The 23,404-nt window shown below is 43.4% G+C and overlaps 1 protein-coding gene and 1 pseudogene across 7 annotated transcripts in view; one reads left to right on the forward strand and one right to left on the reverse strand.

The window, feature by feature from the left end:
* LOC147031835 (ATP-dependent RNA helicase DHX29-like) overlaps window positions 1–23,404 on the forward strand; it is a 186,339-nt gene that overhangs the window by 148,159 nt on the left and 14,776 nt on the right. For 4 of the 6 annotated variants that reach the window (XR_015054646.1, XM_085868169.1, XM_085868172.1 and 1 more), the window contains 2 exons: window positions 7,829–7,913; window positions 13,785–14,002. Coding sequence is in view for 3 of the 6 variants with exons in the window: in XM_085868169.1 (XP_085724295.1) it covers window positions 7,829–7,913; window positions 13,785–14,002 (303 nt within the window). In the remaining 3 variants the exon portion in view is untranslated. The remainder of the gene's footprint in view (window positions 1–7,828; window positions 7,914–13,784; window positions 14,003–23,404) is intronic. The other 2 variants (XR_015054647.1, XR_015054648.1) reach the window with 1 other exon arrangement.
* LOC147031837 (uncharacterized) lies at window positions 16,498–21,365 on the reverse strand (annotated as a pseudogene). Its single transcript, XR_015054655.1, has 2 exons — window positions 21,107–21,365; window positions 16,498–19,060 (listed from the first exon to the last, which is right to left on the reverse strand). The product of XR_015054655.1 is annotated as an uncharacterized LOC147031837 (transcript).

The raw sequence follows: 23,404 nt of genomic DNA on the forward strand, positions 1-23,404 counted from the left end.
TTTCCGTAATACTGTTCACAAACAAAAAAACAAACAGACAGGGTGAAAACGGTAACCTCCATCCATCTTTGACGGCGGAGGTTAACTATATCTGTTAGGAAGCTATTATTTTGCGTAAATGTAGCCTAATGTTACAGAAAGACATAATACGATTCTGAGAGTTTTTATTTATTTATTTGTATACCTTGTCGAGGCTCGTATGAGAGCTAGCACACAACACACAGCAAGGGGGGCATGAGACAAGAGGAGCGGGAGAGGGAAGGACAAAACAGTGGGGAACAGAGACATTAGGAGATCTGTAGAAGGGAGAGGGATGGGGTGGGGAACACGGGGTATACCAGATGGACATTACAGGGACTTTTAGGAAGGAAAGCAGGGAATTTGAATTAGGTGGGTTTGGGATGGATTAACGGGGGTAGAAAAGATCGAGGTTTTCGATGGGGGAAGATAGGAGGTGGTGGTGAACAGCTGTTTTGAAGGCCTGGAGGGAAGAATGGGATTGAAGAGATTGTGGGAGTTCATTCCAAGGGTGGGAAAAAAGAGGAATGTAAGAGTGAAGGTGAGCAGTGATTCATGATTTTGGTAGTTTTACCAGAAGGGGGTTGGTTGTTGGTGGACCTTGAGCGACCTGCAGAAATATGGTGGGGACATATCACAGACAGAGCAGGGGGTGCGAGACCGGAGAAGAGACAGAAGAAGACAAAGACCACCGACCTGCCTGCGGTGAGGGAGTAAGAGGCCCAAAAACTCAGCCTCATTGCGGGAGATGCCAATGATCCGAAATGCCTTGGTTTCCACAGCGTGAAGCCAAGAAAGGTGGGAGGTATGAGCACCAGCCCAGAGGGGAGAGCAGTTCCATCAGACTGCGGATGAAAGTTTTGAATGTGGTCAGGAGCTCCGTTGGGCCAAAGAAGGACTTTGCACGACGGAGGATTCTCAGCCGGTGACTGGCTTTGGAGGCCAGGTTGGAAATGTGGCTTTCCCAGGAAAGATCATGGAAGATCGTGAGACCCAGAAACTCGAAAGAAAGGACTTCTTCCAGAGGATTATTGAGAAAGTAGATTGGAGGGGGGTTTCTAAACGGTCCTTTCGGAGAGACAAAGTGAGAGTGTGAGATTTGTCAGGATTGAAAGACATGTTCCACGTGTTGGACCAGTTTGTAATTTTACCCAGATCTACATAAAGCGAAGAAGCTGCGGCTTGCCGGTCTGAGGGATGACAGATGGTACGACAGAGGGTGGAATCATCAGCAAAGAGATAGAGGATTTTCGAGAGAGTCAGAGAGATCATTGATGAAAACCAGAAAAAGAACAGGGCCCAGGGCGCTGCCTTGAGGAACTCCAGCTTGGACAGGAAGAGGGGAGGAGAGAAATCCATTTTGGGCTACACGTTGGCTGCGACAGGAGAGGAAGTCTGCGAGCCATGACTAAAGATGGGCAGGGTGCTGGGAGTAAATATGAAGAGAGTTTGGTGAGCAGGACAGGGTGCCAGACCATGTCAAAAGCACATAATATGTCTAGGGAGATGGCTGTGATTTCATGTCTGGCATTGAGTACCTCGATCCATTGTTGGGAGAGCAGAAGCAGCATATCCAGGGTAGTGACCTGGTCTGAAACCAAATTGATGATGGGAAATCAAGCCATTGGAGAAGAGGAAGGATTATCAGAGGAAGGAAGAAGGATATAAGGATATAAGTATAAGAAGGATATAAGTACTGAGAGTGCTGTGAAGTGTGCTGGTACCATCTCTGACTTATTTCCAGTTGTTACTGGAGTTTGTCAGGGGTGTGTACTGGCCCCCACACTTTTCAGCACTTGTATGGACTGGATTTTAGGGAGGATGTCGGAGAGATCAAGCTGCGGTGCATCGTTTGGGAATGTCAAGATCTCGGACCTTGATTTTGCAGATGATGCAGTCATCTTTGCGGAGACTTTAGATATCCTTTTGGGCTCCCTCGGTGGGGGAGAGCAATGATAGGGCAGAGTTGGGAGAGGGAGGTTGAGGCTTTGGGGGGTTGGACTTTCAGTTGGTTGTTGGGGAGAGGGTCGGTGGGGGGGGGGGGTTGAGGAGTTGTCAGAATTGCATATGTAAGCTTACTCACAGTAAATGTGTCTGTCTGTCTCTGTTTTGTAACGCAATCACCTTATGGGTAATGTGCTAGTTCTGGATAAAACTGCCTCACACCTTGCCCTTCTTGATGCTGTGGAAAGCCCGGTCCCTCAAGATCATTAACCTCCGCCATCGAAGATCGGAGGTTACTGTTTTCACCCCTTTCTGTCTGTTTGTTTGTTTGTTTGTTTGTGAACAGTATTACGGAAAAACTCCTCAATGGATTTCGACAAAACTTGGTGGAGGGATTAGGTATGGTCCAAGGATCATGCCATTAGATTTCGGACTTGGTCCAAAGTCCAATATGGCCGCTATGGCGGCCATTTTGAAAAAATATTTGAATTTTTGTTTTGCATTTCTACATGTTTTAAGTGATTTCCAACCAAAAAAAAAAAATTGTTAGAGAAAAAAAAAAAACAATTTTGCAACTTTTTTCAAAAAAAATTCGATTTTATTTGAAAAATATTTGAATTTTTTATTTTGCATTTCTACATGTTTTAAGTGATTTCCAACCCCCCCCCCAAAAAAAAAAATTGTTAGAGAGAAAAAAAATTTTTGCAACTTTTTTTCAACAAAATTTCGATTATTTATTTTTATTTTTTTATTTTATTTTATTTTTTGCATTTCTACATGTTATAAGTGATTTCCAACAAAAAAAATGCCAAAATTATAATTGCGGCTGATTTTGGAACTTCAGGTGGATATACCCACGTAAAATCAATTTCTGTATCAAGGAATCTCGTTATGACGAATGAATTGAGTATGTAAAAGGGAAAGTTGCAAACTATAACTCTGTGAGCACTGTTGACGTCAAATTGAATGAATGGGATATCAGGTTCATTTGAGTGACCTAGCAGTATTGGCGGCGGAGGTTTTGCACTCTACCGAGTGCTCCCCCTCTAGTTAGGATCTGTCATGACGAAGCTGAGTGTCTTGGCCTGGTTACTTTCATATCACAGACTGGTTGGTTACCACCATGTATTCTACTGCCTTCTTTTTGGTCTTGCACCCTCTGCCCTCTCTTGGCTCTGTCCTTCCCCAAGATTTCTGTAGGGCACACATGGTCTGCCAAAAACCTCCTTCTGGTGAAACTCCCAAAATCTAGGCTCATTACTCACCTCCACTCATTTATTCCTCTTTTCTCTCGTTTCTCCGTTCAGTCACATTCTTCCTTTCATGTCTTCAAGACAGATTGGTCACCACTACCTCAGGTCTTCCAACATTCATACTCATGATCTCTTTTCCGATATCCGATATTCCTACCCCTAATGACCCCATTTCCAAGCACTCCCTTTTTCCATGTTATTGTGATTTCCCCCCTCCCCCTCTCCCTCACCTCTTTTTGTTCGTTAGTTGTCGGTTGCTTTGTTTTTTTTTCTGTTTCATCCCCACTTTCCCCTTCCTCTTCTTGCTGTTTCATTCAGGCCTGTGTGCAGCTGGTTTAACCGCATGTGTCCTTCCGCTCCCCTTGATCACACCCTTGCTCTCACTTCTACTCTGCTGTTGGTGTTTCCCCCTTCCCATTTTGTTTGCTTCCATTCTGCTCCACCCTTTCCATTCACCTCGATCATGCATACAAAAAATATAAATTCATCGATCATAATACAGCAGATAAAAAAAGCTTTTTTCTCCGATGAAGGGTTATCACCCAAAATGTCAGCTTCCTCTTGCTTCCTTCGATGGTTAGCAAACCTCCATCAACGTTCTGTTGATTTTATCCCTTGTTCTACATGTCTGCGAAGTTATAAGAGCAATGAAGAGTAGAAAAGCAGGAGGGCCGACGGGAGTTGTGGGAGATATGTTGAAGGCAGCGGGAAGTTGGGGTGTGAAGAGAATGACAGAGATCTGTAATCTGGTGGTGAAAGAAGGCCGCATTCCAGTGGATTGGGAACTGAGTACCCTCGTCCCTCTGTACAAGGGGAAAGGTGACCCTCTGGACTGTGGCTCCTATAGAGCAATAAAGTTATTGGAGCATGGAATGAAGGTATTAGAAAGGGTGTTGGAGAAGGTAAAGATTGACGAAATGCAGTTTGGATTTATGCCAGGAAGAGGAATGACAGATGCAATTTTTATTGTAAGGCGGTTGCAGGAGAAGTACATGGAGAAGAGGAAGAAGTTGTTTTTTGGGTTTGTTGATCTGGAGAAAGCATTTGATAGGGTTCCACGCGAAGTAATGACATGGGCATTGAGGAAGTTAGGAGTGGAGGAATGGTTGATCAGAGTAGTGATGGCCATGTACGAGAGAGCACGCACAGCTGTAAGGACAAAGGATGGGAACAGTGGTGAGTTTGAGGTGAGGGTAGGAGTGCACTAGGGGTCGGTACTAAGTCCACTTCTATTTGTAGTTGTGATGGAGGTGCTGGCTCGGAGGGTAAAGGAGGGTTTACCGTGGGAGCTGCTGTATGCAGATGATCTGGTGTTGATTGCAGAGAGTATGGATGGACTGAAGGAGAAGATGATCAAGTGGAAGGAATGTCTGGAGGCAAAAGGTTTGAAGGTGAATATCGGAAAGACGAAGGTGATGGCAAGTGGTAAAGCATGTGGTGAGGTGGAAAGGACTGGGAAGTGGCCGTGTGCTGTGTGCAGGAAGGGTGTCGGAGTGAACTCCGTTCAGTGTACAATGTGTGCTGGATGGGTTCATCGAAAATGTAGTGGGGTGAGGGGGTCATTAACCAGTGTGACAGCTACATTCAAGTGTAAGGTGTGCATCGAGGGAGCAGCAGATGAAGGAATTGTTGAGTTGGATCTTGGAGATGGTGTGAAGCTGGAAGGGGTGAAAACATTTTGCTATCTCGGAGACATGCTGAATGGAGAAGGTGGATCAGACTCTTCGATGGTTGCTCGAGTGAGATGTGCATGGAAGAAGTTTCGGGAACTGAGTGGCGTGCTGACAAAGAGGGGAGTGTCGTTGAAGCTGAAGGGAAAGGTGTATGCTTCATGTGTGAGGAGTACGATGATTTATGGGAGTGAGATATGGGTACTGAACATGGAGCAGCAACAAAGGCTGGAAAGGGTGGAAATGCGAATGGTTCGGTGGATGTGTGGAGTATCGTTGAGAGAGAGAGAGGAAGACAAATGATGACTTGCGGAAGATGATGGGAATAGAGTCTGTGATGGAGGTTGTGAAGAGAAACAGGTTGAGATGGTTGGGTCATGTGTTGAGGAAGGATGAAAGTGACTGGTATGGGTGAGAGGAGTGTTGGAAATGAGTGTAGTCGGAAGTGGAGGACGGGGAAGACCGAGAAAAACTTGGCTAAATGTGGTGGAAGAGGAAATGTGGGCAAGGGGATTAAGAAGGGGAGATGCAGAAAATAGGGTAAAGTGGAGAAGATTGTCATGGGGCCCGCAAGGCTAACCCCTGCTTTAGCGGGGAAAATGGCCTTTAAATGCGTGTGTGTGTGTGTGTGTGTGTGTGTGTGTGTGTGTGTGTGTGTGTGTGTGTGTGTGTGTGTGTGTGTGTGTGTGTGTGTGTGTGTGTGTGTGTGTGTGTGTGTTCTACATGTCTGCCTATGCAGATTGACACTAGTCTTCATCAGAAAGACAAGTTCTCCATTCAACATGGTGTAGAACATGGTCATGCTTGCTGTGAAGCAGGTGTATAATTTAGCTCCCTGTGAAGGAGTACATTACACCAGCTCAAATTCATAGAAGACCATCTCCACAATTGGGTGAACATATACAGTATCTATTGCATAGTTAGATGTTTAGCTGGTACAGTAAGTATTTTTTGGGGGTTTCTTTATTTTTATTTTTTGAATGACTGAGTTGGTCAGCTCTCCTCTTCGGTGGTGGAAGTTATGTTTTCATCCCTGTTTGTCTGTGAGCAGGATATCTCAAAAAGGTATGGATGGATTCGGGTGAAATGTTGTGGACAAGGATGAAATTATTAGATTTTGGTGAAAATCCGGATGTCAATCCAGCGACTGGAATTTTATTTCGTGATTCTTCACCATTGAGAGATAGGACCAAAAACAATATATAGCACTATGTCTCAAACGGTTATGGATGGATTCGGGTGAAACTTGATGGACACTTTGGGTGTGGGAGATAGAAGAATTGATTAGATTTTGGTGAATATGAGGACAGGAGTTTTTTTTTTTTAAGCGATTCTCCACCATTGATTGATGGGGTTAAAATGACACGATATCTCAAAAAGTTGTGGACTCGTTATGACAAAACTTGGTGGATGAGTTGGTTTGGTGACAAGAACAAGCCGTTGAGATTTTGGTTCAGCTCAAGGTCAAGATCCAGCCTATCAGTGGGATACAAAACGTAGACTGTTCAGCTTTGTGGAGGTATGTGCTCGACCGAGTACCGTTCTAGATTTCATCTGCAACCAAACTACTGTATTGAAAGCAAACATAAAATGTGGAGCAGTAAATGTTGAGGAAATTTCATAATTACAATTATGTTTGACATTGAATAACAATTTGGTATCATGCTGTGTTGGAATTGTGAAAACAATCATTCAATCAGGGTTCATGCAATATTGATACCAAAGTGACTCCTGTTTGATAAAAAAGGCAACTTTTGTGACCATTGCAACAGTACAGGACTCCTGGAATGCTACTGAAGGGAGGGAGATATGTTGAAGAAGATTGATATGATGATACATGGTCCATCATTTTGCGGTAGTTAAAGTAACCCTGCATGACGTGAACTATTCCTTGTCTCCACCACCAAAAATTTCAATGTTCAGCCAACAACCAGAAAGCTTATGACGATTGTGTTTTGGCATCTTTATGATTTACTTCACGTGGAAAAAAAAACCCCCATCAATGTGCAGAGGCTACAGTGATCACTGACCTGTTACGTCATGCAGTGAGACTCGCAACTGCGAGGCACGGCGCATGACATTAGTGCACGATCATGCTCACCCAAACACAATAAATGTGACTCCTGTGGAGATGAGTTGGGAAGTTATAAATTGTCTCCCATGCAGTCAAGACTTTTGTTACCTTGTGCTTTTCTTCCCGAAATTACTGAAAGAACATATTGGTGATCTGAAATTTACAAATGGTGAAGACATCAAAGTACATTTCCTGAAATGCTGCATGATATCTGTCCCCAATCTTTTTTTTATGGCGATGCCATCAAGGCACGACCACATCGATTGAGGTAAGCATGTATGTTTTGCAGGTGAATCGTTTTCGGAATAGGTGAAGTTTCATCAACTACTTTATAGCTGCAACACAAATCACGCATGCACATGCAGACAAATACACAAGACAACATCAGACTTTAAGATGAACACAGCCACTGAGCCTGGAGGAAGTGGGGTAACTTCCCCGGGCACTCTGGGTACTGGCGATGCCATCCTTGGGATGGATCTCTCCACACTCAGCTGGGCAATTGAGCAGAAATCTCTCCCTCACCATTGATGCTGACCTATGGGGTTTATCTATACTCTATCCTTTAAATGCTGGGTCTCAAGGAAGGGAGCATTTGCCACATACTGGAATCGAACTGCCAACCTTCCAGGTTCTAATCATAATCTCTGACTTCCTTGTACCTTTGATTTTTCTCAAATGAAAACTCAGCATCATGTTTGAACTACCCTTACAGATGTGTTCGTCACTAATCTGTACCTATTCAAAGTCATTTTCTGTGTGATTTTAAACGTTTATGATGTTGTTAATACCCTGGTATTTGAGATAATAATCCTATCATTGGATGTAACTGAGTGGTTGTGATCCTTTGTTGATCTCTGCTGTTGCAGCTACTTGATTGTGGGACTACATTCTGCACTCTCGTCACGTGAGCATGATGCCGCCTTTGCCATCCCACTTCATGGTGTTCGCAAGGTTAGCTGAGCATGATATTTCACCAAGATCAGGGATAGATTTCGTTCCTGTGTTAAGTGTTGACCCGGGAGAATTGGAAATCGGTGTAATTTGGCATCCAGATCATGTTAAGTCGTTCTGGCAATAAAATGTCCATTGTTCTCGAGTGTTTTTACCTCCGACACCGAAGATGGACGGAGGTTATGTTTGTACCCCCGTCTGACTGTTTGGCTTTGAGCAGGATAACTCAAAACAGTTATGGACATATTCAGATGAAACTTGGTGGACAGGTTGAGTGTGTGACAACAAAAAAGTGATGAGATTTTGGTAAAGATCTGGATCCGGATCCGTATCCAGATCTGATCGTTTTTAAAAGTGATTCTTCACCATTGAGAGATTGGGCCAAAAACGACAAATAGCACGATGTCTCAAAAAGTTGTGGAAGGATTCGGATGAAACTTGGTGGACAGGTTGGGTGTGTGACGAGGGCAAGTTGGTTCAATTCTGGTGAAGATCTGGATTCGAGAATTTTTAACAATTTTTTTTATGTGATTCTTCACAATTAAGAGATTGAGCCAAAAATGATGTATTTATACGATAAAAGTGAATTTGTTTGTTTTTATATGCTTCAAAAGCAAAAACTACTGAACCAAATCCAACCAAATTTTTCATGTTGCCAAAGGGTACACCAAGTATGGTTTCTATCAGGGTAGCATATCTGTGGGAGGGGGTTTAAGGTGGGGGGAAGACCCCAATTCTCTCGATGTAAATATGTATAATTTAGCACCCCCGGTGATCGCTGGTATCACAAATCTTCTTCTTATATAAAGAAAGTTTGAACAACTTAACAACATGCGTTACGGTGATGTTGAAATACGAGTGAGAATAATTCGAAAATTTCAAAATCTTTCATTCCACTCATTTTAATCGGAGGTTGAAACCAAATAATCCAACACAAAGCTTCACAGCAAAGTGGAAGTGCTTTTTGCTCATGCCATGTATAATTATCAGCAAGGATGGTTGATGAAGATTATGTCAGCTGACCTCCAAGCAGATGGAAGATGACCTCAGGCAAATTATAAAGTGAATAGAGCAGAATGCTTGTCGGATACAACATGCCGTCTTTTGTTTAAATTCATCAGCAAAGCAATTGGTAATCATCTTCTGAAACAGTACCATCAAAGGGGAATGATATTTAGCTGAAATCAAAATGGAAAAGCAACTGAAACACCGCACAGGTGATTATCCGCCTCCCCCTGTCAAGGCTGGAGTGTCCTCGGGCAAAGTCTTGAGCCAAGTTTTTTTCCTCGTCTTCATCAATTATCATTCTGATTCTTTGGAAAATGCTGTCGATCTCTTTGCTTATGATTATGCCCTCTGTTGTATAATTTCCCAGCTTTTAAACAGGCAGGCAACAGCCTCTTCCCTCTCTACAGACCCTGATGGAATCAGGAGCTGGTCCAACACTTGGAATATGTCTCTCAACACTGACAAATTCCATACGCTCATCTTGTCTCTCTGAAAGGACCGTCTGGCAATCCCTCCCATCGACTTACTAAACAAACCATTTGAAGAGGTTAAGTCATTCTCACCATCAGCCATGATCTTTCTTGGGCTGACCATATTTCCAAGATGCCTTCCAAAGTCAGCTGCCGACTGGGCATCCTTCATCATGCAAAGGTCTTTCCTTGGCCAATCTGAACTTTTGACAATCCTATATGGCCTTCATTCACAGCTTTATGGAGTACATCTCTCCCCTTTGGGCTGGTTGGTGCCCCTGCCTCACACCTTGTCCTTCTTGATACTGTGGAAAGCAATGCCCTCAAAATCATTGGTATCTCCCGTGATGAAGCTGAGCGTCTACGCCTGCTACTTTTGCATCGCAGACAAATCTCTGCATGTGGTTGAGGAAACGTACTCTTTCAGGTCCAAACCATGGTGCATAAACATTCGCGAAGTTAATAACAACATCTTCAAACCATGTTTTCACATGTAACAAACGGCCTTCACTGTCCTCATTTACCACAAGTATATCGGGCTGAAAAGATGATAAGAAGAGGATAGCCACTCCACAGGATGTATCCGTTCAGTGACTGAAATAGGCTACATCAATCCTTGCCATTGACTCCTCCATTGGAAGGCAGCCTCTTAAGTTGTGTGGATCTTCTGTAGAAAGACCACTCAAAGTGTCTTCTTCAAACAGAGGGGCAATATCTGATGCGCCCGGAACGCATCTTTACACCCATTGATGTTCAATGATCCCAGCCAAAATCGTATTGCCATCATTGTATAATTGAGAATTCCATGTTTTATAAAGCAGGAAATCCCAGCCTACATTTTTCTTCATTTTCACAGTGAGTGCAGGTGATACCTCAGACGCTCTGTAATGGATACTTCAATTCATTCCACAAGCTCGACTTGGCTAAATAACCCTCCGACAACAATGCCTTTCTCAATCACCTCATTTGCTGTGGCCTTGGATTTAAGGAAGAATACAGCTCTTCCTTACATTTTGGAGGCTGAAACGATATTTATTGATGAACCAACAACATCATCCGTTGCACCCCCAAATGCTTCCATTTGGGTAGTTTGTCACAACTCGCATCTCACACCATATTTTCTTGTCAAGGACTGAAGTGTATGTGCTATGTTGTTTGCACCTGCACCAGAAGTGGCAGCAGTGACTTCAGCCCGCTCACAATTCATAGTCGATGATTCGAAAATAATTATCCCTCTTGTGAACAAAAGTCTCAACAGCTTTGAAAGGAACTTCCTGACTTGGACTTGTTCAGCCGAGCCTGAATTCTTGCTTTTGTGTCCTTTGCTTCTCAGTACATACAGGGAAATGTACTTGTAAATTATAGTCTTTCCACCATTTTAAGGCAGTTTTCACCTTCCTACTTTTTGTGTAAACTTTTTTTTGGAGGAATTTTAATATCTCATAGCCAGAAATGTAAGAATGATGCTTTGAAGACAGTTCAGATTCAAAGCTCATCATCACTCCTCGATCTCTACCCCTCCCCCCCCCCTCCCAGTCACCAATACTCCCCTCATACACACTGTCAGGGTTTCATGGTCTCTCCTCTTTGGTATTACTTCACTGTGTGCCAAACATTCTGCCTTGTCTTAACTTAAACAGACTTAGCACAGGCTTCTGGCAACACGATGAAATCTCTGCCAGTATTAATGATGCAGTTATTGCTGCCCCACGAGGCAAAAGCTGCAGGAATTAAAGATGTTGCATCTAAGGGGATGAGGAGTTCATCTGTTCGAGGTGCTTGTGGTGAAGTGCATACTGTGGATGCAGAAGAAACACTCAAAACCTCAGTCGGTACAGGCGATGCCTCATGCGCTGCTTGGACAATTGGTTCCTTTTGCATGTTTTTTTTTTTTTTCCAACAAGAGAAGGACTCTTTAGATTCATTGAAACCTTAAGTGGTGTTTCTCTCTTGCAGAAATGCCACTGTGGATGGACCACTCGCTAGTTTGTTCTGAAGCTTCATTAAAGTTGTTGTTGGTGCGTCGGGATGTACCATCCCCATGACAGACATCTCGGTCTCCTTTGAATCTGCCAAGTCAGGATATGTCATTGAATCTATTATCGTTACCATACTGGGTTTGGTTATGGATACTTTATCTCTCTGTTCACTCTTTGGCAAGCCTTCAGCTGCATTTGGCAACCAATCACATTCATGATCTGTTACTTGAGGAACAGCATCTATGCCTGGTGTTGGCTTAATGGTTAGGGTGGTGGGCTTGGGATCCAAGGTTCCTGAGTTCAAATCTCCCTCAGCTGTTGAATTAATACCATGTCGGGTTGACTCTGTCTGTCATCCTTCCGAGGTCGGCAAAATGAGTGCCAGCTTGCTGGTATCCTGTGTTGGAGTGGCGACCCGTCCAGGATTGTGCCCAGTTGACAACGAAACTGCTTAGACAGCACGAATGCTCTGCACAGAGTATGGTCCCAATGGATGGATGGATCTTGCTCCTCTTCCATTTGTTCAAGTTGAGTAACCAACTCTATCTTTTCCAGAGCATCTGACCTTATGGATTGCTTTGCCAGGTCCTTGTCAGTTGTATCTTCTCAGGTACCAACATGATCAACAACCCATTTGTCTGCTGGTTCTGACTTTCTCTTTTGTGCTCTTTTTCCCGATGTCTAACTTTACCATCTGCCATTAATCCATGGCAGAATATAAGCCAGGACTAAGAGATAGCACAGAAACTTCTGAAGTGATACTTTCATCCTCCTTAAACTTTTCTGGGCATTGTGGAGCAGATGCAACTTTACAGACATCTGTATTTACACTTTCATCTTCCCTTGGCTGGTCAGGGCATCGAGGAGCAGACACTTCTTTTTTTTTAAGACAGCGGGGTAGTCTGCTCTCAAGTGATCCTTTCTCTTAAAAACAAAAACACAAGGTTCATTAGTCGTGTTAGAAAAAATATATAATTTCAGCCTTCAAAAGGAATAACAAAGGATCCCTCCAATACAGCGTCATTATTTGGTTCAATAGAGACTTCTCTTCTGAAAGACAAGATATGACATAGGGCAGGCTCCCATCATCCTAGAGGAACAGGTCTAATGGGTGATCTTAGCAACCCCAGTCGTTCCAAGAATGGCACAGCACAGGAACACACTGATCTCACACCATGTTTCCTTCTTAATGTCTGAAATGGGTGTACTATTCTGTTGGCAGCTGCACCAGAATTGACAGCAGCAACTTTAGTTCACTCATGATTCATTGAGAAGATTTGAAAAAAATAAATCCCTCTTGCGAACAAAAGTTACAAAACCGCGTTATTAACCAAATAATGCTCTCACTCATTCACCAAAGTGATAATTTAGCACAGGCAAGAGTAAACAAAAACAACAGGATCTCAAAGTAAGTCTAACAGAACGTGAAAATAAAATAACCAAAAAAAACCCCAAAAGAATAGCTCGAGGAGCAGCAAAAAGCCATGGCATAGTAGTAGTCGTAGTCGTAGTAGTGGTAGTGAGGAAATTTATTCCACATTCACACTAGATCATGCTGGCACTGTTGTCATGGTGTATGCCCCTCCTTCCTGCAGAAGTTAAGCCGGGACTGAAACTGATACTTAACTGAAGCAGAACAGTTTACAAAATAATCTCGGCTCGGCATGATTGGCAGGCTTGCAGTCACGTCATAGTAACCCCTCTATGTATTGTGAACGAGTCATGTGACACCAGATGAAGCTACTTGGCCCATCATATAAATGTGCTTTATTTACACTCCTATTAATTTTTCAATTATTTTGTCATACACAGTATTGGTCTCATTATTCTGACTCGTAACAATGCAATTGAACAACCACATTTTTTTTTTTAATTTTTAACTTGCTACAGAATCTCGAAGCAGGGACTTTGAGCAGGCTAGCACCACACACTGGCGTAGCCTTTTCGATTTTAAAACGTGTGGCAGGTCCTTTAGACAGGACAGGTCTTGCTGGCAGTGTCATCAGAACTTAATTTTTGTGGAACACGAGATGTTATTTTAGTGGTTTTTGTTGTCAGATAAATCTGTGGATTTAACACAGATTAAGCAGGTCAATACCAAGCACTCTACCAACTCAGCTATCCTCGTTCAATACGAAGCATTGGCTATTGAGGGGCAATCCAGTTGCAGATTTACTCGCTTTTATTTTGTGAAGTTTTTTTTTTTTTAATTATTATTAATTATTTTGTGAAGATTGATTATTGCAATGTCTTCTAGTTCTTGCTAATAACTTGTGGTTCACTTTTGCACAGCTTGGACAAGTCTGATTTATTCTGACCTTGCATTTGTAACATTGTTTTTTATTGCAATGCATCATTGTATATTCTGATGTCTCGTCGAGTTTACTCCTTGGCAATTTTCTTCATTTTCACAGATTGTCTTGTCAACGAATATTGCAGAGACTGGTATCACAATTCCCGATGTGGTGTTTGTCGTGGACACTGGGCGGGTCAAGCAAAAGTGCTACAATGAGGGTCAACAACTGAGTGTTCTTGCTGAGACGTTTGTGAGCAAGGCGAGTGCAGCTCAAAGGCAGGGTCGAGCAGGGCGTGTGCGTCCGGGAATCTGTTATCGTCTCTACACCCGGGCCAAGTGAGTACATTCTACACTTGACTATTGTACATGGTTGAATTAATGTTGGTTCGAAGCAGGGCACGGAAATGAGTGCATTGATTAGATATCGTCAAACCCTCGGCTGCCACTTCAGAAGGTTTTCATAGAGTTCTGCAAATTTACGTCAAGAATACACCGACCTTCTGCTTTTTTGTCTCTCCAGACCAGTGGCCATGTCCTTGTCATTCTTTACACTTACTAGTCCAGGCAAAATGTCAGATGACCTCACACAAATTGCAACAAAAGCAAACTCAACAGATTTTGATTCCTGGATATGTCCTCAGTGACAGGAAAAAAAGTCCTAATAGTCTGGCAGCTATTGGCTAAAGTGTGTTTTGGAGTACATACACAATTTTATTGCAGATTCTGGTAACATAGACGAAACTAAACTCAAATCCGAGTGATGCCACTTTGTCACTCTTGAGCAATTTTTTTTAGGAGCAAAATTCAAAATGGCCACCGTCAAAACCGTTTTTTGGCCGTAACTCGGCCAAAAATCGAGATATCAACCCGATTTCAGTGACAGACGGACAAACACCTGTATATGACACGGGGCTCTTATATTCAAGAGTGTTGGGCCTTCAGGCAGTAAGGGACATCAACCTGAAAGATATCCTGAAGTTTGAGCTCGCCCCAGTACCGCCTTCTATGTTTGAAGATAACTGTGACGTGCGAATCACAAAATCGAAAGCAGTATTGAAGCAGAAATTGCAGGTAGAGGTGTCTGACAGAATGTTTCCAGCTGATGGAGCAATCATTGTGGATGGTTGTGCTATGCTGTGGGTGATTCAATGGCTATCGAAAGGAACAGTAGAGGACTATGTGCAGAATCTTCTTTCTTATTTGAGAGATAAGCTGAAGATACGTGATACGTATTTGGTCTTTGACCGGTATTATGACAACAGCATCAAGAAAGTCACGCGAACCGCTCGTGCAGGCAAAGATGCCAGTCGACGACACCAGCTGAATCTGACGACGCCACTCCCTGCACAAAAGATCGTTTTGATAGTGACAGAGAACAAAGTCCAGTTAATAAATATAATTTGCAGCTACATCAAAGACCATCCTGAAGCATTTTCTACCAACACAAAGCTCATATTAACTGGACCTAACCCAATACCTATGGAAATTGCAGAATATCAAGTAGTAGAGAGGCCTCACCTAAGAACCACTCACGAAGAAGCCGGTGTTATAATGGTACAACAAATGGTCCTTCTAGCCTCATCAGGAGTTCCGAGTATCTGGGTAATTTCAGACGACACAGATGTATTCATATTGCTGTTGCATTTTTACCAACTGAAGGAACTGGCATGCAACCTTGTGATGGCTGGTGCAAGTCGTGGCAGATCGTCTGTTGACATCAAGGCGACAGTGCAGAAGCATGCACATATTGTCACCCAAGTTCTGGCAGCACATGCGGTGTCTGGATGTGACACAGTTGCCTACCTGTGGGGTATCGGAAAAGGCACAATTGTGAAACACCTCAAAGATGGTCGTCAATTAAATTATCTTGGTGATCTTGATGCAGAATCACCAGATGTCATATCTGAAGCAACTGCCTTCTTTGCTGCTTGCTATGGATCCCAGGAAACAGAAGACATGTCAGCTATTCGATTTGATGTCTGGTCTTCAAAGATGGCTAACAAGAAGCTGACATCAGCACCAGAGTTAAAAACTCTACCACCAACCACTGTGGCTTTCATCCAACACGTTCTCAGGGCGCACTTGCAGGCAGCAATATGGCGGGCTGCATTAGATCCAGACCCACCATTGATCGATCCAACGAGTCATGGATGGTCACATGAAGAAGTGTCGAGCATGTTGCTCCCTGTGTCTCTGCCTCCGGATGTCATCAGAGCTCCTGATAATGTTCTCAAGATGATCAGGTGTGGGTGCAGCTCAGTGCGACCCTGTGCAACGAATAGATGTAATTGCTCTGCCGCCAGGCTCTCCTGTTCATTTTTCTGTGGCTGCCATGGTATGGAGGAATGTCAGAAAGACCAAACAAAGTCTGTATCGGCAAGCGAAGCTGTGGAACTTGAGTGAACACTAGTTATTTGATTTATGCAGCTGTCTTGTATGTGAGATTGAATGAAAGAAAGATTGAGTGAAAGCACAATGAAAGAAGTTCATCAGCAACCAATCAGTGTATTCATAGTTGATAGCATGTACAGACCCCTTTTTGGATTTGAATTTGTGTAAACCTTGCTTATTACGTTTATTTGGTGATGTGTTAATATAATTAATTATAGTTTGTAGTTACATAATCATTGTATTACTCAACTGTACTGTTGGAAATAAAGATATACAATACAATACAATACAATATACTGTTACAATACAATATACTGTTTACCACTTAAATCAGGTTCATATAGATTTTGGGAATAGTTACGGCTGAAAATAGTTCGGTCGATATTTTTTCAGTCAAAATATTATATCTAAATAGAAAAATTGCAATATAGACTATTATTATGAGTTGTATGGTTTATTTAAACATATCAGTGTATTCCTTGACCCCCAAAACATAGGGTTTGCCACTGAAATGGGGTTCATATCTCGATTTTTGGCCGAGTTACAGCCAAAAAACGGTTTTGATGGCGGCCATTTTGAATTTTGCTCCTAAAAAAATTGCTCAAGCGTGACAAAGTGGCATCACTCGGATTTGAGTTTAGTATTGTCTATGTTACCAGAATCTGCAATAAAATTCTGTATGTACTCCAAAACACACCTAGGGTAAAATTCCAGTTCTGCATCCAGACTATAAGGGATTCTCCGGGGGGAAAGTCCTGAAATCATGGAAATCTAATATGGCCGCCACCTGGCTTCGGGGAAAATGAGAAAATTGTAAAGATTGATATTTTAATATGTAAATATATGTTTTTCTGCATTCTAATTATTTCTAGTTATGGTCAGTATATTGATATACAAGAATAATTATAAAAAGTGAAATGTAGTGAGGGTAAAATAAAAAATTATAGCTTTTTTGTCCAAAAATGTCTATTTTGTCCCGAATTTTTTTTTTTTTACCTCATACTGATTTTGGCTCCTGGACAAAAAAAAGAAACGTTGAAGACACAAGATGAAATCAAGTCTATCAGTTCTTGAAGCCTGGATGACACCACCAGGTGTCCAATACATCCGAGGAAACTCATCTCTGCGTGGAAGCCGCCCAAGCGTAGGACAATCCCTTTCAGATCACTTCCCATAGGCTCCGAGTTGATGATCATGAGGGCCTTCCACTAGAGGGGCTGATCAAAGGTGATTACTGGAGTGACACCGTGGTGTCGTGCATGTTCACTGACAAACATCAGGGTCGAGTATATGCATGTGCTGTCACTCGAGTTCATGTCTATCATGGGCAGAAACATGATAGCCGCCTTGCCAGGGTGGTCACCCTTGTGTATGAATTGCATCATTCCTGACCATGCAGGTCTGGGGGACCCAAACAAGATGGATGCCTTCCACAGAACATCAAGATTTTCAGAGCAGTTCTGGGCTTTTAGGTTGACAAGTTTCTGGTGCGTCACTGCTGTCATCCCGTGACTTTCTTCCTTGTGGTACCGTATCTGCACCCTTCCAACCATTGTGACATCACTAGACGTTACCTTAGCCCTGGGTAATGGGTATTGGCCGGCCTGATCTGGTTCCAGGGGTGACGGCGGCAATCATCCCCATGCCATGGAATGTGCCATGGCCATCCAGTGTGCGAATGTTATGGTCCACATTGTCAGCTGCATACTGCACAAACTCTGTTGTCAGGTTAGGGATGTCTGTTTCATGTGACTGAGCAGCATTTCGTTCAAACTGATGCACCTCTTCATATGAACAGCAGAACCCGTGATGATGAAGGGAGTCAATGAGAAATCGTGATGCGAAGTGGTGATATAGCTGCACACCCAACCCAACCTGCAGTGGTGCCAGTAAGACTCTGGGTCTAGTTGCCTGCACTATGGCTTGCCCAATTGAAGCCACTTTAACACCATCTTTCTTTCCCACAAACAGTCCTTCAAGCAGTACCAGCAGAGTATCTGGTAAGTATTTAATTCCAGCCTCTTGCGATTGCAGGTCATCACCACATGGGTAGACTTCATGGGATGTTTCAATGGTTTTAATGTCTTATTTGATGAGTTTGGCAGTGGCCTGTACAAGCTTGATTTTCTCTTCAGTGGTGTCTTTTTCCTGCTGCTGGTTGTTGTAATATTCCTGAAGCACTGCCCTGGCTGTTGTCCTGAAGGTGACTACGTTCAGCTAGCCGTTGATCGCAGTTTGGATTATCCTGTCACCAAAGTGTTCCCACAGCCTCGCCTTCATGTGGGTGTAGCTGTATGCTTCGTGGTTAGTGCCTGCCAGTTTCTGTGTCATGAGGTCAATGAGATTCATTGATGGTGATCTGCCCATCATCATTTTCCTCAAGATATCTTGCCACTTGCAAGAATGCTGCTGTCTTCTCATCGCCTCGAGGCCGTCCAAGCTTTGTCCTCTTGGATTCTTCGGTGTCCGTCATCTGAGCTATTGGTATCTGTTTATTTGTGCGAAAGTTAACACTGCATGTCTGGTGGTAAACTGCATCTGCTGCATGCAAGTCATGCACATGCAGAATCCGTGCCTTCACAGCATCTGACCAAACATCGGCTCGTTCGCGGCATATTGCTAGGAGCGTGTCCTTCAATTCAATTGTCTTTACTTGAAGCACATCCTGCGTCTTCTGCTTCCTCCCAAACTTGGCTGGTCTACCACAGAAAAGGCAATCAGTGTTGAAGGAAAACCCCTCCTCAGATGACCTAAGTACATGTCTATCACTGCTTGTACTGGCCTTTGACTCTTCTTTCCTGGTATCCTTGGCTATCTGATGTGGGTTGCAGTATATACGCTGGCAGTCTTTGTGCACCCTTTCCCCAGGTACAGTGTGAATGCTGTCTTTCCTTGCGCTGCTGGCCTGGTTGATGGCTGAACACCCCTTTTCTGTTAGAGTTGAAGATGATGGGCCTCCTCCATCCTGTTTGCAGACGGCACACCGTAAAGGTCCCTCCATGCCTGAAAATAAAAATCCAGAATTAGTATAATTGTTTTAAAGTTTGAACTGACTATGTTATATTAAAAAATAAACATAGCTATGGTATTTAAAATCAGAATTTGTCTTAATCATATTAATGTATTAGCTATAGCCAGGCGTTTATCCTTTGTTTGGACCGAATACGCACAAAGTGCACATATTTCAAATTAAGGGGTAGGCAAATGGAAATAAATTCAATAAAAATTAATATTGTGTGTTAATTCTTTCACCAGAGGATAGTACTAATGTCCCTGTATCTGGAAATATATAGTATGTACGCCTGGGGATACATATGTTCTTATATGAACAAACTTTCTCAAGTCAAAATATTTTTTTGGGAAAAATATTGACATTTTTGCACAAAAAAGCTATAATTTTTTATTTTACCCTCAATGCATTTCACTTTTTTATCCCCCGCCGCGTGGCGGAAGGGGGATATTGTTGTCACCAAGGTCGTCCGGCTGTCCGTCCGTCAACATTTATAGCTGTGAGTGCGATAACTCATAAACTGTTCGCCATATCGATTTGTAATTTGAGTCACACATGTACCACCTGAAAAGGAAGAATCCTAATGATTTTGGGCGTGGCCGGATCCAAGATGGCCGACTGGGGCGGCCATCTTGAAAAAAATGTTTTTTGTAATAGATGGAAAACCGCTTATCTGATTTAAATTATTTTTGGATAATACGTTCCTCACCCCTGGGGAATTTTTTTGAGATGATGATCAAATGGTGTCTTGTTTCCAATTCACCTCCTTCATTATCTGGAATATGTATGACCTTTTTCATTCAATGGCAGGGATTCCCCATCTCTGATGGTATATTTTATAATTATTCTTGTATATCAATATACTGACCATAACTAGAAACAATTAGAATGCAGAAGAACATATATTTACATATTAAAATATCAATCTTTACAATTTTCTCATTTTCCCCGAAGCCGGGTGGCGGCCATATTGGATTTCCATGATTTGAGGACTTTCCCCCCGGAGGATCCCTTAGGACTTTTTTTCTGTCACTGAGGACATATTCAGGAACCAAAATCTGTTGAGTTTGCTTTTGTTGCAATTTGTGTGAGGTTGACCAAATATTTCTGTGAAAATGCCTGTACTATACCTCCATTATTTTACCTTTTGGTTTACTTTATTTATTTATTTTTGCCTTTTACAGGCATGGAACATTTTCAACTGTTTTTAATTGGAGCTGAAGTGTCCAATCGAAGCAAGTTAGTCAACACTTGTATTATAAGCAAATAATTTGTTAAAGGCATGCAATAACAGAAACAAAGTGATCATGGTAATCAATAATCGAGGATAATCATAGATACTGTTGCGAATTCGCGCCTGCCGGCGTGTGATCGGCCACGTGACTCGAATCGCGGCATGTCGCGCACCGGACGGACAATTCTGTCGTGACCCTCTCGGACTAACGCCAGGAGCTAGTCACGGGTGGGCCTTTCGGCCTCACCACGATCGTGCCAATCGGCCACCCGCGTGGGATAGGGTTGTTCGCCAAACTCGACCTACCTAAGTACCCACGCGGATGGTAGACCGGCCGATCGCACCTCGCCGCAGGTCGACTCCGGACACGGGCCGCTTAAGCGGTCCGTTCCGTGCTATCGGGATAACCGAGCGGTGTTATCGTCGCCCTCGACGGTTCCGATTAATTATCGGGCGTATTAACCCCACTACGAACCCTTTACGTGAAGCAAGATGGAGATTCAAACGAAGGAAAGGACGCAGCGAAACGGGGAACAATTCAACATAATACACTTTATTTACACGACACACGAAGAGCACACATATATCAATTTAAAACAAAAACAACAATACAGAGCTTACCGAATACACGAACACATGGCAACACTTATACACTTTTACTTTACAAGACACGGTGCCACAAGATCCATACAAAAAACAAAAGAAAAGGCCACCCTCAAAGACAAGGGGGCAGACGGGGCCCGTGGGCCTTTCTGGCATGGGACTTGGCAGACCGAACGAGTCCCACGAGACCGTTGCAGGTTACCTGCACCCTCGAGGTGCGATGGTGGGCGAGCTCTCTCTGGCGCTCCTTGTACGAACGCGCAGGTCCGCGCAACACAGCTGGCAGAGCGGCACCTCCAGTCCGCGTCCCTCCACGACGTCCGGACTCCCCACCGACTGCAAGCTCCAACGAGCGGTTCGCTCTACGGACCGCTTCTCCAAGACCATGAACCGCCGACTGATACTGACACTCTCACCGACCGCCCTGACCTGACCTCCTCTGACCTGACTTCCTCTGGTATCACTCTTCTTTGTTAGCGGCGCCTCCGTGCGCCCTTTTATTTCCCCGGCACCCCGCCCTTCCCTTCGCGGCACGTGGGGTGGGGGGGAACATTCCACCAGAGAAATCGGGGCGGGAGTTGAGCTTCAACCGTCATTCTTGTTTACCAGAGAAATCGGGGCGGGAGTTGAGCTTCAACCGTCATTCTTGTTTACCAGAGAAATCGGGGTGGGAGTTGAGCCTCAACCGTCATTCTTGTTTACCAGAGAAATCGGGGTGGGAGTTGAGCCTCAACCGTCATTCTTGTTTACCAGAGAAATCGGGGCGGGAGTTGAGCTTCAACCCTCATTCTTGTTTACCAGAGAAATCGGGGTGGGAGTTGAGCTTCAACCGTCATTCTTGTTTACCAGAGAAATCGGGGCGGGAGTTGTTACCCTTTTGTGTTCGTGGAGATGTTGATGGTTGCTGGCGGAGTGGTGAGGATGGCGTGGTTGTTGAGAGGCAGGTGTGGTTGTTGTTGTTGTGAAGCGGCGTTGTGGTTGGTGGTTGTTGTGTGATGGCGGTTGAGACGTGGTTGGTTCAAAATAAAGACAGAACAGAAAAACGCCGATCTCAAAGCGTCGCAGCCCAAATGAATCACATTTATTCCCTCTAAACAACGGGTTTGGGGCTAACTACACATGTACTTAAGAGATACCTCACCTACGGGACCTGAATGGTGGTTTGCGAATTTCCACAGCCATAACAATACATTTGATAGCCCAATGTCTGTCCGTCTTTTCCATCCTGAAACACAGAAACACTCATTGGGGAGAAAAAAAAGTTTGAGTAAAACTTGCTGCAAACTAATCCAAACCTCTGGGAAAATGATTTTTAAAAATTCATCAGACAAAAAATTGAACCTGGATGGTGCATAGGCAACAAACAGCTGCCTCAATCACTTTTGAAATTTTTTTCTTTCCTGTTAAGAAATGTATAACCTCCCATTTTTGAACTCTTTCAACCAGTGCAAGAATAAAAGGATTCCTTTATTTTTATTTTCATTTTTTTCTATCATGGTATTTTTACCACAGGCTTCTGCTCGTGACTTATAATTCCATACACCAGGAGAGAAATCTAAGGAATGAGGGAACAACTGAAATATAATGGGTGTCGAAGCATTGAAAGGAAAATAAGATAAATTGGGCCAAATTTGTGTACGCTGAGAGCAAGAGGCCACATGATGAGAGCTGGAAGTAGCAAGCAGATCGCAGAAGATATGACCGTGTCAGCCGATGCTGTTTGCAGGACCGCTGTGGTCAATGGTTAGCCTTTGGTGCAATCAGTGCCCTGTGGACATGCATGTGGCACAGTGGATCCAGGAAAGGAAGTCTTTTGGGCATTCAAGAAAGACTAACTGCCACAGTGGTAGTCCCTTTTCGATACAGACAAAAGCGTCTTGAGGGTGTCAACTGCAGACCCCTCTTCTCGGTTGATCTGCCATGACTCTCTCACCGTTAGACTTTCACCAAATCTCCTCGAATCGTTCAACTGTCACCGGCAACTGCCTTAAAGAGCCTTTTCCCATGCTCCACTGACAGTACATGTTCAAACTCGCACACCAGTTGGTGGGTCGGCTCAAGCAATGGCTTGCTCGAGTGCTTTTTACCTCTGCCACCAAAGGTGTACGGAGGTTATATTTTCACTTTTGTCTGTGAACAGGATATCTTTAAATGTTGGGGACGGATTCGGACAAAATTTTGTGGATGGGTTGGGTGTGTGACAAGGACTAATTGATTCAATTTTGGTGAACATTCAGATCTGGATCCGAGAGTTATTTAACTTTTAAGTGATTCTTCACCATTCGGAGATGGGGCCAAAAGTGATGTACATATAGGGGACACAGCAGTCCTGCAATACTGATATACAGTATATTGATATTTCAAAGGTTGTGCATGGATTATGATAAAACTTAGTGGATGTGTTGGGTATGTAAGAAGAACAAGCTGATAAGATTTTGGTTTCGGTCTGGATGCAGATATGGCTCATCAGTGGAATACAAAACGTGAACTGTTCAGTCTG

The sequence above is a fragment of the Eptatretus burgeri genome, chromosome 2 (assembly GCF_056783735.1).
Source record: "Eptatretus burgeri isolate ZD-2024b chromosome 2, Ebu_testis_v1, whole genome shotgun sequence".
Taxonomy (NCBI): domain Eukaryota; kingdom Metazoa; phylum Chordata; class Myxini; order Myxiniformes; family Myxinidae; genus Eptatretus; species Eptatretus burgeri.